General features: G+C 42.0%; 2 protein-coding genes across 4 annotated transcripts in view; both read right to left on the reverse strand.

Moving 5' to 3' along the window:
- The window catches only part of IL17D (interleukin 17D), a 12,561-nt gene extending 11,849 nt beyond the window's left edge, over positions 1 to 712 (reverse strand). Inside the window, exons 1-2 of the mRNA XM_085321787.1 lie at positions 698 to 712; positions 309 to 607 (exon numbers count right to left, since the gene is read on the reverse strand). Coding sequence (XP_085177913.1) covers positions 309 to 607; positions 698 to 712 — 314 coding nt within the window. The remainder of the gene's footprint in view (positions 1 to 308; positions 608 to 697) is intronic.
- A 5,288-nt stretch (positions 713 to 6,000) lies between these two features.
- Positions 6,001 to 19,360, reverse strand: part of IFT88 (intraflagellar transport 88) — a 58,654-nt gene continuing 45,294 nt past the window's right edge. For 2 of the 3 annotated variants that reach the window (XM_085321785.1, XM_085321784.1), the window contains 2 exons: positions 7,022 to 7,117; positions 6,001 to 6,270 (listed from right to left, as the gene is read on the reverse strand). In XM_085321785.1, the coding sequence (XP_085177911.1) occupies positions 6,149 to 6,270; positions 7,022 to 7,117 (218 nt within the window). In that variant the 3' untranslated portion in view covers positions 6,001 to 6,148. The remainder of the gene's footprint in view (positions 6,271 to 7,021; positions 7,118 to 19,360) is intronic. The other variant, XM_085321783.1, reaches the window with a different exon arrangement.

Below are 19,360 nucleotides of genomic sequence, written 5' to 3' on the forward strand. Positions count from 1 at the left end.
ACGGCCACGGTCCCCAACGGCCACGGTCCCCAACGGCCGCGGACCCTGGGAGGTCCCCAATGGCAGCACTGCCCACGTGACCCCCAACGGCCGCGGACCCTGGGAGGTCCGCAACGGCCGCGGTTCCCAACGGCCGCGGACCCTGGGAGGTCCCCGACGGCCGCGGTTCCCAACGGCCGCTCTGCCCACGTGACCCCCAACGGCCGCCGTCCCCACCAGCCGCGGTCCCTGGGCGGCCCCCACCGGCCACGGCCGCTGCCGGCCCCGCGGGCGGCCCCTTCCCCCCGCCGCGCGCGGCCCGCGGTCACCTGTAGGCCCAGGGCGAGGCGCTGCGCAGGTTGACGGGGAGCCGGAACCTCCTGTCGGGCGCCGGGCGGCCCCCCGCGGGGCAGCTGGCGTTGTGCTGGCGGCCCGGCGGCTCCGGCTGCAGGGTGTGGTGGAAGGCGCTGAGCATGCCCGCCGTCAGCCGCCCGTACAGCTGCTCCAGCAGCTCCTCGGGCCGCTCGCCGCAGGTCCGGGTCCGCGCCGGGCGCTTGGGCGCCTTGGCGGCGTCCGAGCGGGGCGGCAGCAGCGCGGCGCACAGCAGCGCCGCCAGCACCGCCCGCACCTGCAACAGCGCCGCCGTCAGCGGGGTGGGGGCCGGCCGCGTCCCCCCGCCGCCCTCCCGGCCGCCGACCCCCGGCCCCGCAGCCCTTACCCTGCCTCGCTGCATGGCGCCGGCGGCCGCGGCCGAGGAGAGCGGCGGGCTGGACGCCGCGCCGTGCCACTGGCTCTGCCGGCGGAGGAGCTGTTGGAAAAGTGCCCCGCGCCTCCCTGCATCTCCCCTGGCCTCGCGTGCCAGGAACATTTTAGGCGCTCACGGAGGAGGCGAGCGCTCGGCGCCGCTCGCTCGCCTCTGCCGGCGCCCGCCGCGGGGAGGGCCGGGCCGGGCCCTGCCACCTGCCCCCGGCTCCCGGCCACGGGGCCCGGCTCCGGCGGGCAGCGGGGGAGCCCTCGACCCCCTCTCGGTTCTCGAACTGAGCCGGCACGAAACCCGGGCAGGGCCACGACGGTTTGGGTCGCGCGGGAGGGAAGGTGCCCAGGCTGATGATCAAACTGGGGGGGTTTACAGCTGCAAGCAGCACAACCGCGGCGACACCAATGCTGGATGTGTACGTGCTGCCGAGGAGGGCGATCCAGAAGTTAATCCAGAGCTTTTCAGTGACTTTGGAGCGACTGGCACCATGCTCTATAGATGTTAGGATTTAGGGCTTCCACTTCTAACTTGGCAGGGCTCCAGGGAGCACCTCTGGTTTGCTTTTCTGCCTTTAGTACTGCCGCACGTGTTTGCAGCAAGGGCTTAGTACGCTCTTCCTACACCCAGGTTGCGTGACTTAGGCAGTCAGGATTCAAAGCTGGCAGAATACAAATCAGATATATTTTCCTGGAGCTTTTGGGCTGGGCTGCATCAGTACCTAGGTATCTCCCATATGCTTCAGAGGCCCTAGCAGAAATGTTTTTCTCCCTCATTCCACTTTTCTTGTCTTCGCAGTGCTGATATTGCAGAATTATTATGCGCAGTAGAAGCAGCTGGACTAGTGCTGTGCGTGTAAGCAGTCAGAGCCAGTCAAATATTCATCTGGATCTAGATGTCAGATCCAGATTTGTTTGGCTCTAGATGTTAGATCCAGGTTTGTGTAACCCTTTTCATCCAGGCTATGTTGAGCTCAGGATTCATTCGTTATTTGGATGATACAATCTGGGAGTTGAGCCCATAAGACTTGTAGAACCTAGAAAGATTCAATGTTTGTTTCTTGCACAGCAGTTTGCTTTTGGTCTGATCCATATTTATTTTCTGATCTCTCAGATCATAATTAAAAGGTCATGTTTCTGCAGAATTCAGTGTTAAAAACTTGTACACATGGGCATGGAGAGATCTTAGCTAATGAGTTCAGAATTGCAAATGACTGGGAAAAAACTGTAAGACACTACAAAGCAGGACTAGCATTTTGAAGCCAAACACCTCAAAACCAGACTGAGCTCTGAGCTCCACGTGGAAGTTCTCCTACAGAAGGAGCAGCAAACCCCTGAATCTATCATACTGTGGGAACATTCAAAATTGGATCTAAATTATATCCCTGAGGACTATTTCTATTTAATAAACGTCTGGTCCCCTAACTTTTCCAAACTACAACTCCAATTACATTAAATGGAAACTTTCCAGCCAGTGGAATTTTTTGCAGGAAGATGAAGATCTATCACATTACTTATTTTTTCAATTCTAGAGTCTTTTTGGAAAGTTATAGTAAAATGTGTGTTTTATTTGCACTTGTTCCTCACAGACTCTTTTCGTATGGAGGTGATCTACAACCTGTTGAATTCACTGGTTTTAGCTCAGATCCATCAGGGTATCCGCATTGCATGCGTTATTCTGCACTACTAAGAAAGGAGTAAGTATTGTCATTGTGTATCATTCCTTCCAAAGAGCAGGGCAGCAAGCTGCTGTGGCTTTAGGTGCACTGTGAACACTTTTCTCAGTGTCTGATGATGTAAGTCCAGGTTTGCAGAAACTATTGATGATACTAGAAATAGTTTTGTTGTATTTCAAAGTGCAGACTGTCAAAATAAGTTTAACTACTAACGCTGGCTTGACAAATAGACCCAATAATCTTTGATAAACAATCCCGTTTGCCAGTTGAGTTCCTAATGCATCCTTTTGGGAAAAACAAACTGCCTTTGCTTAGTCACCCTACAGTGCTGACGCTGCAGTGCTGAGGCCACCTACAGCTTGCGTGGTCCTGTCCCCCCAAGAAAGCTTTCCCTACACTTGTCAGTCCCTGTTGCAGCAGGCTCAAATGTTGCCACTGCAGGGGTGGAGAGGCAGAATGGCGTATGCAGACGGGGCAGTTGCAGGTAATAAAACAGTTGCTGTTTTTCCCTGCAAAAGCAATCGGAGCACTCAGCAAGACTGTTGGTGAGCACATTCAAGTTGCTACGATGAATTTGGAAAGAGATGAAGTCAGGCCTTTCTTAGCAGCCCTTGCTTTTGCTTTGAAGGTTACATGTCAAATCTGGACTGAGAAGATGCCTAATGTTGCAATATCTAAGTTGGTTGGAAGACGAGTCCCTTATCTTTAGTCACAATGGGATAACTGCATTTACTACTTGCCCTTTGGCAATTAACTTGTTTTTGGCCAGGTTCTCAGAGGTGTTGCATACTCATAACTTTTGCTGTATTCAGTAGGAAAAGCACTGAGACTCTGATTTATACAGGTCTCTAAGAGAAGAACACATGCATTTTTTAAAACTCTGAGTTATGTTAATAGGAGCAAAAGTAGGTTGCCTCAGAGAGCTTTTGAGTATCCACTCATAAAAAGCTACATAAATGGTAACTATTATTAACTTTCCACTTGGCCTGCTTTCAGCTTACCTTTTATCACCCTAATTGCTCCCATGTGGGCCCATTTCCAGTCTAATTCCTTTCCAACTCCATGTACTCTTTTAGTTAGAACAAAGTTGGGGTGGTATAAAAGGGAAGAATCGTCAAAGAAGCTACATGTGATATAATCATTTATGTATCTTGTAAGATGAAGTTTGTCAGTGGCATAACAAGGGAAGTGCGAAAACACTGCCAGAAACAATGTAACATCAATCTTATTTTTAGAGGGATCAAAACTTTGTAATTCATTCCTCCTTAAAATCCATCTAATGTTATCTAAATCAAAGCAAGAACTGAGTTTTCACCAAAGTTTTGTTGTAATGATTTTCAGGACTTGTAATTATATTTTGGTAGAGCAGAAAGTCATATAAGAAATTAAGGAGTCTCTACACACTGAAAATACATTTTTTTAAACTAAGCAAAAAGCAATTTAAGTTTCTCTGTAAGCTGCCTGAGTTAGTGCCTGATGCAGGTCTCTGCTACTGCTCTGCTCAAGAAAATACAACTGTAACATGGACTTTTTTTCTTTCTTATTCCCCCCCCCCCCAGTAGTGAAAATATGATACAGGCCATCAGGAACAAATATATAGGAGACAAGGCGCCACGAAGCAAGTGACTACAGCCAGGGAGTTAATTCAAGAAGCTAGTGATGAATTAAAATGAAAGTTAACTCAGTACTTACTGATAAATATCAGAGCATCCTGACCAAGAATTTTTATAGTGCAGGATCAGTGAAGAGCTTTAATATGATAATAATAGCTTGATGCTACCAGTTACATTTAGATGATAACAGTAGACTGACTGTCTCTGTGTTGACAGGGGTTTACTATCTTGGACTACTATCAAGAGGAGTGGGAAAAGTAGAAGAGTGCAGTGAAACTGGGAGCTCATCGGGGACAACAGGACCCCACGTTTCTCTATTTTTCATTCTAAAAGACATGAAAGGTTTCCTCAGCTTAGTTGAACAGAGTCAAAAGCCAAGACTGCTCTGGCTTAGCATAGGAGCATTTATATACAATATAAATATATATTTATATTGTGTATACAAGTGATATACAAGTTCTTTTAACAAACTAAACCATCCATTCTTTCCCTCTCTGCCCCCATGTGCAGCAGAACACAAGGTCTTTTTCCCTTCTCCGTCCTGCAGCTAAGAGAAAAATTGGCCTGCAGCACAGGAAAGACTTGCAGAAATAAGATAGGTGGCATCCACTTCTTTCTTATGCCCTTCTTTTTCTTCATGCTGAAAGGATAAAGCCCTAGAGCTATGTTTTTTTTTTTCCTGTGGTAGCTCCTCAGGATATGCCATAAAGCACACAGTGTGCTCTGCTTATACCACCAAGTGCAAGCTGTTGCAATCCTGAGACCGAGCGCTGCACTTGGCTGAAAAGCTGCATGTGTATAGCACTGTACCATGGGAAACACATTACGTATAAAGCAGTTCATTAACTGGACAACTGCACCATAAAACCCACAGGGCTATGTTCCTATAGCAGCACCATCAAAGAAGTATTTCAGACCAATTGCAGAGACATCTTATGAGACTGGGCAAATATTTTTAAAACCTAACAAGAACATTTCATGAAGACATGGAGAGAACTTTCCAAAGAGTGTAACTAGTTGGGAAATAGCTTGAACACCAAGTCAGAGTGTACACTAGAAATTTTAAGAGACTGAATCCTTGTATTTCAAACTGTAATATTAACATCTAACCATGAAACCAAACTTACACAAATRTTTTAAAAGCCAGTTGATGCCACTCCAGTCTACTACTTTTACAAGTATTTAATAGGAAATATTGAATGGCTGACTAATACTTCTTTCTCTGAAAAAGTGATATAAATCAGGAACCTCACATTCCTGTTTAACATGTCTCAATGACTTCAGGTCACATTTGTTCAGTTCATAAGCAAAATGATGATTTTTCTAACTAATATTTTTATACATATTCAATCTAGGCTCCAGAAAGCTACCTCTGTTTCTAGTTGTTGCCACAATCCACAGCTTTAGTAAGATTCAAAAGCTGACGTCTAATTAGCAATTCTGAACAAGCTAAACTAAAATCCCACCTACTCTGACCATTTGGTATTAAAAAAAATATTGTTTTTGTAATTGCAGAAAATACCTAAAGGCTTGCCAAGAGACTGCTTGAATTATTCTAATTAGATGCTGCCATTTGTGCGATCTGTGAAAGGCCATGGTTCAGCTAAGCATGTAAGCATGGCCTAAAATTAAGATGCTTTCTTCAGTGTCACTGTAAGTGCTTTGCTGAACTGTGGCCTTCAAAATGACCAAGGTCAGAGCCAACATTTACAGGCAGGGGTAGAGGAGGAAATCAATTCATATGCCTTAAGTAAATTCAGGCCCCAGGTGAAGGCTGAACTTCCAACCTTATAACACTGCTTCAAAGTATTTCACGTTGAATGGTGAAATTTTAGACTACTATTGTATATATGTCTGAAAACAAAAGCTTTATACATGTGATATAACTTCGAATGAGTTTGAGTGACTTGTGCAGTTTTTATGCACAAGTAAAACAACTCCATCTTTATTATTGTATATATCAATTATAAAATACACTGTTACTCTAAATCCATAGTTTTAATATATAGTACCATAAATCAGAAATATTTCACAAATATTTTATCAAAAGCCACTACAAATTATCATGGCTGGATATTTTTCTGCTAAAACTTTTAAAAGAAAAAAGAAATCAGAGTAGACTGTACATTATTCTGGAAGCAAATCCTCTCCTAGCTCTTCATCAGCAAATTCATCTTCCTCAGTTCTTTTTCTTGCTGCAGTCTTTGGTCTTTCTGCTTGTGGACCAAGTGGATCTATGTAAGAGGCATCTATGGTTTAAACACATACATCTGAAAGTTACCTACAAGCAATTTTAGCTGTTTCAAACAGATACAATTAAACTCAAGAATGCTTTTAATATGACTCATCTATAAGGTATCTTACAGAATGAATAAAAGATTCTGATTCTCTAGAAGAGTTATTACACAGGGATTTAGGACATTTACTACCATCCCAGAACTCTATCAAAATGCACACTGAAAAGAGAATTAAGAGCACTGAAGGTGAACAAGATCCCACATTTGCAATGTAAGGTGGGGCATGACAGCAGTAGTACCTGAGTGCTACTGACAGAAGCTTCTTTTATAAATTCACCTTTATTTTATTACAGTCATTAAACTTTGGAGAATGAGATTTCAGAAGTGTACATGGAACAGGAAGACTGATGAGTTGGTTAAGGAAGAGCATTCTAGGAAGTAACACATTCCACAGGGATTTAGGGTTTTTAAATCCCTTGCACTCCTTTGAAAACTCCACTTTAGTGAAGAACTTACGACTGTAAAAACACAAGAAATGACCAAAGGATGCAGAGCACATACATATTTTTACATGGTCCACCTCTCCTAATACTTGCTTTACCACAGGCTATGAATAGGAAAGCCAAAGCCATTCCTTGTATTTATTTCACAGGAAAAATCCTTTCCTGGTTGTCCAACTATATGTGTTTTTCAAGAGCTTATTTTTCTGATTCCCCTCTCTTTGAGAGCCAGGAAAGTAAGAAGGTATAAGCTGCCCACTTGCCTATTTCTTTACTGCTGCTGCTTTCATAGGGTTCACTTGTTCCAGGCAAAGCTCTTAATTTGGCGCTCAGTCTTTCTCCTTTGTTGCCACCACTATCTGGAGGGGAAAAAAAACGTTGAAAAGCCAAGTAATGTGCTGTCATGTTCTGTGAAATCATGAAACAAGAACAGCAACATAAATTCAGCCACTATCTGTGAAATAGGATTTAGGTGAAATGATCTTTTCATGATTGATGCAGTACTCAGTTGTAACTGTGGTTGTTAAAACACAATGGACACTGTGTGTGCGTGCGTGTGTCTAAGTTTTTTAAACAGACTGTTTTACCTTGGGGTAAACATTTTGCATTAAAATATTTCTGTTTCAAATGCTGACTTTTTAATTTCTCATAAATTACAAACAGTCACATTTAGAGTTAAAATAAACGTGAATAAATATAAATGCTGTTACAACGCATATGGACATTTCATGTCTGTGTTTGAGTATATTAGCATGCTAGTATATTAGTATGATCCACCTGTTGAATTCTGTCAAGGTTAAATACAACACTAGCTTTGCTTTTGATTAGATGAGTATATTTGGCATGTGCTCTCTGCATGGCAGGCAGGCACAGTTCATGTATACAGACCATCCTGGCCCTGCATCTTGCAGTAAACATTGTGCTGGCAGCTCAGTTTGCAGTAGGGCCCCAAGGAATGTGTCGGCTCCAAGGGCTGCCTCGTGCCCAGACAACATCAGATTAACATTCTCTTGCCAGAGCAGTATTCCAGACACTTTAAATATTCTATTAACCTCTGAATCTCTTTTTCACATTAATGGCAAGTTTTCAATCTTGTCTGCTACACTGATTTTTTTTTTCTCCTAGGAGAAAACTTTTCATGTTTGGCTTGGTATATTGACAAGGCAGGATAGGCCATGCAGCCAAATACAGACATGCTCATTTACAACATGAAACAGTGCTGTTATTAAAAGTCCTCCATCTGTGAGGAAGAAAAATGGTTTAATTCAGCAAGCATTAATTACAAACATTGGACTTGGCAACACATTTCTATTGTTTTATTTACTACAGATGTTCTGTTTATAAATATTGTTACTATTTTTACAAATGTATTCTTCCATAAAGACGACAAACCTTTATTTTCCTATAAATACCATTGCTGACTGCATTTTACTCAGCCCTGTAATGGAAGTCAGTGTCCCTGCTCTGAAAAAGTTCTGGTATATACGATCATGAATGCCAAACGTTAGTATGTTTACTAGATACAGGCTATGGTTGAAACTTCATAGCTACAGAAATCTATTTTGACATACATCTACCTCTAGTCAATTCTCACTGAAAAGTTCTGTGGAAGAAGTGAACATTTACAGAAGGATTTGAAACTCAAATGAATCAATGTGTTTGATCAGGAAGCTTCAGCTGAAGTGCAGCGAAATCACAAAAGGGCCTCCTCTTGATTTCCATGGGCTTTGGACGCGGGCCCATGCAACAAGAGGTGAGTATTGAGCTTCAAAGATGATATGGATAAAAACATGTTGATGACAGTCAGAGGGGAATACAAGATGGCTTACAGGGAGAGAAAGAGTAGACAGGAGTAGGCACAGGGCCTTGTGAAAGGGAAAACAAGTAATTTACAATATGATAAGAAAGTAGGAAGAAGTGGTGAAGAGATGTGAAGAAAGGAACGATGTAGCAGAAATCACAAGAGTAGACTAAACTAGTCACCTGCATAGGTATAATTGGTTGATTCCAGAAAAGCAAATTTGGTGTAGCAAGGATAAAAGATAATGAAGATGGCACAAAGAGTTTTAATTGTGAAGGACAAAAACACATAGGTTTTAGTGACATTACCAGAGGAAGCAGAAGGAGCTGGTGTTAACTAAAAAAGAAAAATGAGGACAATAGACCAACTGAAATGGCTGGGATAAGCATACCTACAAGCTATCCCTATATCTTATTGCCCTAAATCAAACAATTTAAAACAGAAGCTTTCCTGGACACCCTAAGACCCTTTCTCTTTTTTTAGGGCTACATCCAAGAAGAGAATGAAGCAGTAAATCTGAAATTGTAAACCCAAATTTCCTGCCCTTCTCACTTTCAATTCCAGTGGATGTGTAACCCTCAAAGTGTCCAAACCTCAGCAACTGCCTTCCTGCACAGTTTCAAAGTTCCCTAAGTACCTACTGCTCTGATTCTGCAGATGCCCAGAATGGCACCACCCTGAGCAGCAAGATCCCTGCAGGATGTTCTGTATGCAACTTTGGGTCTCAACTCCCCTTCTAGTTTATGAACCAATACAGAGGAATCATAAGTGCAGTCACAAGGTGAACAAAAGTAGCTGTTCCCACAAATGTAGCTTTTTAGGCTTGGTTCAGTTGCCCAAACATATTAGTTTTCTTTCCTTTTAATGAACTAAATCAGCTCATCAAAGGGTTAGATTAATGCTACAAATAGCACAAGGGAAGCAGCAAGAACATGTGGCCAGGAGTGGGGAAGAAAGTAAATGTTCAGGGGAGAGTGACTGTTCCCTTCAGGAGCAGCAAGTTATTCGATTAGCACTGCCACCTTGTCTAAAAGCACCCTGGAAAAACTAGGAAGAGTGTCTAAGGGTGCAGTGTCCTCCTACACTTAAGTAGTAAGAACATATGGATGCCTTGCTGGGTTAGAATGAAGGGCATCTAAACTGGCATCTTATCTGTAAAAGTGAAAAGCATGATGCCTAGAGAAGCGAATCAAAAGTAGAGCAAGCATGTACAGTGTTTTCCAACAGTAAGGTCTTAGCCTCCAATGATGAGTCACGGAGGCATGTGTTTGGGATGTAGGGGAGGTTACTCTTCATATTTAATAACAGATCGAGCAAGGCATTCCACCATTCACTTATTCTGATTCTATCAATCTAGTCTCTATCCTGCCAGAGGGGAACACCATGCCCTTGTCAGATGTTTCTGCTCCTGCACTCTCACTTCCTTTTCCCACTGTCAAGTGGCAACAGCTCGCTGGTACATTCAAAAACTAACACAACAAAAGTGTACTTTTTTTCCAGTGGATCAGCAAGGTAATGAAACTCACCCTACCCTTGCATGATCAACACACGTAGAGCAACGGATGGAAAAGCAACAAGCAGCAAGAAGTGGAGAGAAGTTTAACATCTCTTTTGGTAGCAGCCCACGGTTAATCTAAAGCTATCACATGAAACTGCATGAAGTCTGCATGGTTTGTATTGTGCTCAGACACTACCTAATAAAACGAAAGGAGAGCATCTTTCTTTGAAAGTACAGCTGGCAGAGAGTAAGAGGTGGTTGGCACCACCTACCTCACATGTAGATAGATGTCAGACACCAGCTTAGGAAATGGGAGGTTGGGCTTCAATGCCTTTCTTTACCTGAGGGTGTTCAAACTCACAGCTCCTACCTCACAGGCAGTGTCCCAGTTATTTGGGGTAGAGGCATATTTCATGCCTTCCTTGAAGCTGTCCCTCTATTCTCTTTCAGTGAATCATTTGACTGAGCACGGGATACGGGATTTGGCTGCCAATATGGTAGCTATTAACAACTCTGCTGACCAGCAGTTTTATAACATGATCCACTAGAAGTTTAAATCTCATCTTTAAATCTTACTCTTTGTAATTCTGTTTGCAGATAAATCATGTATATGTTTTCTTCAATATATTTACTTTAATTGGCCAAACTTTTGGAATACAGGCTTGAAATGTAGCCTTCAGGACTTTGTTATCCTATGCTGAATAGAAAAGGGATTTGCTTTTATAACACTCTATCGCAAATGTGCATGCTTTTGAGAGGTGGGCTTTACAGTTTCTACTCAGCAATTCTCTCCCCTCCTGCTGCCCAACCCAAACAACCAGAAAAAAGATTTTATATGCATCCCAGCTTTTGTATTGTGGGAATGAAAYCAACTTTCATGAAAGTACTACTGATTGTCTCTCTTTTTATAGTTAAAAGGAGAAAAAAGAAGGATGTAAATTAAAATAAAAGAGACCATTTTGTTGAAAAGTAATTTATACCTACCTCCATTTAACAACATTTAAGAGAAATGAGTATATTTATTTTCAGGAGAAAAGACAGCTACAGAGGGAGGAAGAAAGAGAGCACGCATACAAAGAGAAAAATCAAAAGAAATTAGATGTAAGAAAAATCTGCATACATGTTATAATATTTATCATGACAAAAGGCATGTATACAGGAAAAAACCTAAGATGACATTGACACAAAGGATAACAATAAAAACTGGATACTTTTTTTGTAGATTTTTCTCTACTAATAGTACAGCTTTGTTAACATGTCTGATTACTCTTGCAATCAAAGGACTACAGATTAGCATACCTCTAATTCTACATTACCCTAATAACTGTACAAACACATGCCTCTAGTCAATTAACGTTTTTAAATAAAGATCAGTGCTGAACTACATTGGTTCTCTGTATCCAAGAAAACCTTCACTGTAATTAATAAATACTCCTTATTTATTGTGCTTTCATTTAAAAAGTACTTTTGTATGTCTTTACTATAGTCTGTGTGGAGGCCAGTCCTTGTGTACCCACTTTGTGTGGATAATGCAGATACACTCGCAGAAACTAACTGCAGGAAGATGGCTCCAGTTTTTAGTTGAAAAAGCCACACCAACTGATTAAGTAGAATGAGTTAATATGTTTTTAAAATCTCATGTAGAAATATATTTACTCTGTAAGATAGAGATATTTGTATATTTGAGACCTGGATTATAATGCGGATATTATCACCCCCTCTCAGTCCGTGTAYAGTAGCATCAGCTGGAAGCTATGCACATAAAGACATAATATATGCTGCATGCTGATATCTGTTGCAGTGCATTCCTTCCTCTCATTCATTTAAAAGTCACTCCTGTAGTTTTATATTTAGGAGATATTATTTAAATTACTGTATTATATGTATAATTTTCGCAACCTCCATAAAAAGCAAAAAAAAAAATTTTTTGAACCAATTCCTCCACATACAATAGGAAATCCCCAGAAATAATGGATTTAACCTAGAACTGTAAAATAATGAATAAAACAACATACTACACAGGTAGTCCTATTTTGGAATAATCCTATTTGAAGCAGTGTTATATCTAGCTAAAAAGAATTCTAAATTTTTGTAAATGTTTCTGTGCAAGACACCTATGTGCATGTTACTTCAACTCCTGCACGAAACCAACATTGCAATTACAGTGATGAGACCACTCCATGAGAAATTCCCCAAAGATCATTAAAGCATACAAATTGTAATTTTAAGTACCATTTTGATCAGCAGAAAAAGATATCAAAGGTGAGGTTATTTGGTAATCTACCTTCTCTGCAAAATCTTTAAGTAATAAAGTACATAGTAGTCTAATGCTTAAGACTTCAGATGCTTCACCAAATCCAGACTTGCTTAAATGCAGCTTTTTGCATCTTTTGTGTTTGGGATGAAGGCACCATCTTTGGAGAAGAGAGGCCTTTGGTTTGGTTCGACTAAAACCCAGCAAGTTCAGTGTAACAGGCAGAATATTATAGTAAAACTGGGAAAAAGAATGGGAAGACGATGCAATTTTTAACTCCACAGCAGTTCATTTTGCTTTGAAAAATTCTGCTGAATGAAAATTGTTTCCATGTGTCAGTTAAGCCAATTCCTTAGGTGAGTTCAGATGCAGAAAACAGATTAAGATGTTTTTTCACTCATATATTCTGTTAGCTAAAACCAAGAATAACCACCCCTTGTTCTTGTATTCATAACCAATGGAACCATCTTACAAGGATTTGGAATTAATGAAGCACAAACAGGTAGACAAAACCTGAAACTCAAAAGAACATAAATGATCGTGAAGTACTTGCTGCAGGGCAACAGGAAAATCTCTTACCTTGAGTACAGTGCGGAATATTTGGGATGCTTATTGCCTTTAGAGCTCTAACATCCATATGTAATCACATATCACAGGAAGAGATTCTTAGAGGCTCTAAAGGGTGTTTGAATATGAATTGACAAACTCATTTCTCCCCTGGCATCATTGCAGTTGAAATGAAAAAGGGAAAAGATACCTAAAGTCTTCTCACACAATGTCCTTTCCATATTCATTGGGATAGGCTTAGGTAACAGGGAGAATGAAAAATGTTCAATCTTTTATCTTTCAAATTCTGCACTGCTTCTTTGGGCTCCTGTCTGAGCCTACAGGAAGCCTCTCATCCAGCACAAAATTCCCCTTTCAGAGAGCGGGATAAACATGTAGAGATCAAGTAAACACTGTTATGGTAATGTATTCCTTAAGGTCATACTCTGCCATATCTATGAAGGGCTTTCTGCTCTTGAACAGTAAAAAAAAATCTCTTTTGATAGTAAAAATCAGAATATCCTAATTTCCAAGTTCTAGACGTTAATATTACATCTCTGCAGAACATAAAAAGTGAATATGAAACTGAGAGAGATTATTGAAAAAGAAATCTTTGAGAATTGCGTAAACTCAGATGTGCTGTTACTTACCTTTGTGTATTTTTTTCCCCTTTTTAAAGTGGGGAAAAAAATGTAAGGGAGTGTAACAGTGTCATATGCTTCCAATATGAATCAAAAAGATTGAAAACCCCAAATCTGATGCTCATGAGGAACTTTTACTATTTATAATAACAGTGAACAAATGTGTTCCATTTCAGGTGGGCATTTTAGATTTAATGCTTATCCTCCTTATAGTACAAGGGCAGTCCTTCATTGATGCTCATACAGATATCAGTTTTCCTGGTCTCCTTTCTTCATTCTCTCTACCACCTGTGCATACGCTAATCATATTCTTTCACTTATGCTTTAGTATGTCTCATGCACGTTCTGTTTTATTTTATATTGGAAAAGTAGTAGGTAACCTATTAAGTACAAACCCTGCTGATTTAGTTTTCTTTCCTATTAGCTTTCTCTTTAAAAGAAATTCTTAGTAATATAATATTTCCTAAAACAAAGAAGCCTGAACTATTAATACTCTTACCACAAATAACTACATAACGACAAAAATATTTGAAAAAAGATGTCGAGAGAAAAAAAGCAGTCGAGAGCTTATGGGTAAAGATCAAAGGGTAGGCTAGCATGGGGGACACTGTTGTGGGTGTCTACTGCAGGCCACCTGACCAGGAAGAGGAAGTCGATGAGGCCTTCTATAGACAGCTGGAGGTAGCCTCAAGATCACAGGCCCTAGTTCTCATGGGGGACTTCAATCACCCTGACATCTGCTGGAGGGACAACACAGCAAGGCACAAACAGTCCAGGAGGCTCCTGCAGTGCATTGATGATAACTTCTTGTCACAAATGGTGGAGGAGCCTATGAGGAAGGGTGTCCTGCTGGATCTTCTAACCAACAGAGAGGGACTGGTTACAGATGTGAAGGCTGGGGGCAGCCTTGGCTGCAGTGACCACGAGATGGTGGAGTTCAGGATCCGGCAGGAAAGAAGTAAGGCAATAAGCAGGATTGCAACCCTGGACTTCAGGAGAGCGGACTTCGGGCTCTTCAGAGACCTACTTGGTGGAATCTCATGGGTTAGGGCCCTAAAAGGAAAGGGGGGTCCAGGAGAGCTGGCTAGTATTCAAACATCACTTCCTCCAAGCTCAAGAGCGGTGCATCCCTATGAGTAAGAAGTGCAGCAAAAGGGGCAGGAGACCTGCATGGGTGAGCAAGGAGCTCTCAGCCAAATTCAGGCAGAAGAAGAAGATACACGGAACGTGGAAGAGGGGAACAGGCTACCTGGGAGAATGGGAGGAATGCAGTCAGAGTATGTAGAGATGTGGCGAGGAAGGCTAAGGCCCAGTTGGAATTGAGTCTGGCAAGGGACATTAAGGACAACAGGAAGGGCTTCTTCAAATACATCAGTAGCAAGAGGAGGACTGTGAAAAGTGTGGGCCCATTACTGAGTGGGGCGGGAGCCTTGGTGACAAGTGATACAGAGAAGGCAGAATTACTGAATGCCTTCTTTGCTTCAGTCTTCACTGCTAAGGGCAGCCCTCAGGAATCCTGGAACGTGGATGTGAAGGAGAAAGTCTGGAGAAGGGAAGACTTTCCTTTGGTTGAGGAGGAAAGGATTAGAGACCTTCTGGGCAAGCTTGACATCCACAAATCCATAGGCCCGGATGGGATGCACCCACGGGTACCGAGGGAGATAGCGGATGTTGTTGCCAGGCCGCTCTCCATCATCTTTGAAAAGTTATGGAGGACTGGAGAGGTGCCTGAGGACTGGAAGAAAGCCAATATCACTCCAGTCTTCAAGAAGGGCAAGAAGCAGGACCCAGGCAACTATAAGCCAGTCAGCCTCACCTTCATCCCCGGAAAGGTGATGGAACAGCTCATTCTGGATGTCATCTCCAGGCATATGGAGGAAAAGAACGTGATCAGGGGTAGCCAGCATGGATTCACCAASGGGAAATCATGCTCAATGAATCTGATAGCCCTCTATGATGGAATGACTGGCTGAGTAGATGAGGGGAGAGCAGTAGACATTGTCTGCCTTGACTTCAGCAAGGCTTTTGACACTGTCTCCCATCACATTCTCCTGAGCAAGCTCAGGAAGTGTGGGTTAGACGAGTGGACAGGGAGGTGGATTGAGAACTGTCTGAAAGGCAGAGCTCAGAGGGTTGTCATCAGTAGCGTGGAGTCTAGTTGGAGGCCTGTGGCTAGTGGCRTCCCTCAGGGTGCAGTCTTGGGTCCCATCCTGTTCGACTTCTTCATCAACGACCTGGATGAGGGGACAGAGTGCCTCCTCAGCAAGTTTGTTAATGATACAAAATGGGGAGGAGTGTCTGTTACACCAGAGGGCTGTGCTGCCCTTCAGAGAGACCTGGACAGGCTGGAGAGCTGGGCAGAGAGGAACCTCCTGGGGTTCAACAAGGGCAAGTGCAGAGTCCTGCACCTAGGGAAAAATAACCCTAGGCACCAGTACAAGCTGGGGGCTGACCTGCTGGAGAGCAGCTCTGCAGAGAAGGACCTGGGAGTGCTGGTGGACGAGAAGTTGATCATGAGCCAGCAGTGTGCCCTTGTGGCGAATAAGGCCAATGGTCTCCTGGGGTGCATTGGGAAGTGTTGCCAGCAGGTGGAGGGAGGTGATCATGCCCCTCTACTCAGCCCTGGGGAGGCCTTATCTTGAGTACTGTGTCCAGTTCTGGTCTCCCCACTACAAGAGAGACATGAAGCTACTGGAGAGAGTCCAGCATAGGGCTACAAAGATGATCAGAGGGCTGGAGCATCTGCCCTACGAGGAACGGCTGTGAGAGCTGGGCCTGCAGAAAAGAAGATTGAGGGGGGATCTTATCAATGCGTACAAGTACCTGAAGGGAGAGTGTCAAGGGGACGAGGACAAACTCTTTTCAGTTGTCCCATGTGACAGGACAAGAGGCAATGGGCAGAAACTGAAGCACAGGAAGTTCTGCCTGACCGTGAGGGGGAATTTCTTCATTGTGAGCGTGACAGAGCACTGGCACAGGTTGCCCAGAGAGGTTGTGGAGTCTCCTTCTCTGGAGCTCTTCAAGGCCTGCCTGGATGCAACCCTGTCTAACATGCTCTAGATGACCCTGCTTGAGCAGGGAGGTTGTACTAGATGATCTCCAGTGGTCCCTTCCAACCTTACTGATTCTATTTGTTAGGAAGATAAGGTAATGTAAATAAGTATGAGGACTCTGAGGCAGTAAAAAGACACTGAGCTGGTAAGAGAAAATGAAATAAAACATATATTATACCTAACAAATTTGGAAGACATACTTCATTTAGCTAGTAGATCATAAACTAAGGAGGATTCCCTGCTTCCTTGGGTTCAGTAAGGATCTCTAATATAGGAAAATTATCCTTTTTGGTCTTGGTAATGCCATTAGAAGAGATGAATCTTAAAATTTATATAAGTAGTTTATTTTTTCTATTTTGAAGCAATTAATATATCAAAAGTGTACTAAGATGCTGAAGTAAAATAACCTGTGTTTAGATTTCACATATGTCTTCACACAGGCTCTGTACAAGAATTTCTTACACTTTAAAATACAGACACATGACCCAGGTGAACAATGCTAAACCCAGGACAAATTAATGTTAGGACTTCAGGTTTCTCTTAGTCACTATCAGTAAAAGGGCGGGAGACAAACTACAATATAGTCCTTATGTCTGTTGTCTTGAGTATGCTAGCTTCATCACTGATAAGGTTCCCCAGAGCAAACATTACTGGTTATAAATGTGCAATGCCTTTGGCTTCTGAAAATTATAAGAACCACAACTTTTAATTAGGAATCCCAGCAGAAATAACTTCAGGCTCAATACAGGACCTCCTTTGTACCTCTGCTTATTTGTTGAGCAATTTCCAGAAAACTTGGATCTTTGAGCACTGAATTTGTGTAACTGAGATTTCTCAGATACGCTTTTACACAGATTGGTTCCCAAGCTCTATTTTGTTTCCATTCTTTCATGAATTTTATGTAGTATCTAGAGCAACAGTCCGAGAATAATGATAGGACAAATTCTATGACAATTCTGACCTTGCTTATCCTCTCCTACTTTTTATGTTATTATCCTAAGTGTCAGCATTTTCTCTTTTTACTCTGATTATGCAAGGCAAAAAAGTAGTGCCTTTAAATTAATAGAGTTTGTGGTCAAAGTTCCTGATGAGTTCAAACGGTTTTCTGTTTGTTTTTTAAACTTTCCACAGGTATTTCTGTACTTAAAAGAAGTATTGACAAACTGGTAGCTTGAGGGATTCATGTTGCCTTAATACCTTTCCAGCTTGGTCATTATTTATATCCTCACTTGCTAAGCTACCAACTATACCTCCATGTCCCCTGTCTGCATCACATTGCCCCTTTTCACTAACAAGGGTGGGTATAATGACAAAATATAGCTGTAAGAAGAGAGAGTCCTTGTGCTATTTGCATAGATGCCTGATGCAATGTTTTGCACAGCTGTAAATACCCTTGCCTGCTACAATGATGCTCTTTCTTAGCCAAAGTGGAGATCCACTTCAACTGCTTTTTAGAAAAGAGGTTCTCATGCTGTCTCACACTGCTGCTTTGCTGGCACTTCTTGTTGGCTGTCTGATTGTAGGGCTTATGTTCTAAAGGAAGGCCCAGAAATATTTCCATTCCTCTGTTTCCAAAATAAGGAATTTCACCCCCAGAATTATTTTGGCCTGAGGCCCAGAACAGGTAAAATTCAATTCTACGCAAACAGTGGTTTTTCTACATATCGAAAGATGATTTAAAAGCTTCTTTGGTGAAACTACGGAGCTAAAAAAGGAAAGAGCTTCCTCTTAAGAATCCAGCACTGACTCTTAACCCTTAAAGAATCTAGAATATCAGTCTTTATAAATGTAAAAGCATTCTAAAATTATTTTAAGATTACATTTTTATGACTCTTCTAGACCCTACAGAATTGGATCAATGTAGTAAACATCTGCTAGGTAGGTGGAGCAATAAAGATACCAATTAAGAAAAAAATCCATAAACTATTTCTGTGCAAAAGGAAGGGAAGAGAGGCAAGAAGTTCTAGCAGATATCTTTTATGCGACCCACTGATAAAAGATAAAACAAAAGCAGAATGCAGAGAAACTATTTCCTATTTGGATCAAAATGCATTTTTTTTCCAGCTGGCCAAAGTAGCCTGAAGTCTGGTAGTTTCCTTAGAATGGCAAAGGAGAACAGTTAGGTTTAACCATACTAACATTTCATGGACTTAAAAATGGGAAAGAAAAATTGTTAGCTCTGCAACTTGCAGAGTGCCTAATGCAGAAAAGGCTAAGCAGGCCAGTTTCCAGAGATCCATTGCTACAGTTCTACCTTTGTGAAACTCAGCATTTTGAATCTATAGGAGCAAGGAGGCTTAGTCTTCACAGAGTGAGTTTTCCCTATGGAAGCTTCCAGTATTTCAATTCTGCTATACTGAGAGAAGGGGAAGAAGGAGGTGAAAGATAGCATGGGAGACTTCTTATTACTGGATTGGTTTCACAGAATGACCTCTTGAACTTGCAAGAAACATCTAACTTAAAAGACTGGATGGTGGGTGCAAAATTCTCTTTATGTTAAATAAAGATACAATGAACTTACACGTTCTATTTCTTTACCATAAGTGATTCCTTGGTTAATATTATTCATCCAAAGTTAATGTGACATGTGTTTAGTCTACAATATCGAAAATTGCAATTTAGCTTGAGGAATACCCTGAGATCTGTATATAAAGCACAAGTTCTTAGACTGAATATATGCTACTCTACTGGTTGAGCTTTCATATCGCAATGAGAGAACAGAAAAATATGAAACAAAATTTGTAAAGTACTTGCATATTACTCAATGTGTATTTGCATGTATTTTAGAAAGTACAACTAAAGAGGGTTT

Source organism: Rhea americana, unplaced genomic scaffold, assembly GCF_003343005.1.
Source record: "Rhea americana isolate MKP2758 unplaced genomic scaffold, rheAme1 scaffold_71, whole genome shotgun sequence".
Taxonomy (NCBI): Eukaryota; Metazoa; Chordata; class Aves; order Rheiformes; family Rheidae; genus Rhea; species Rhea americana.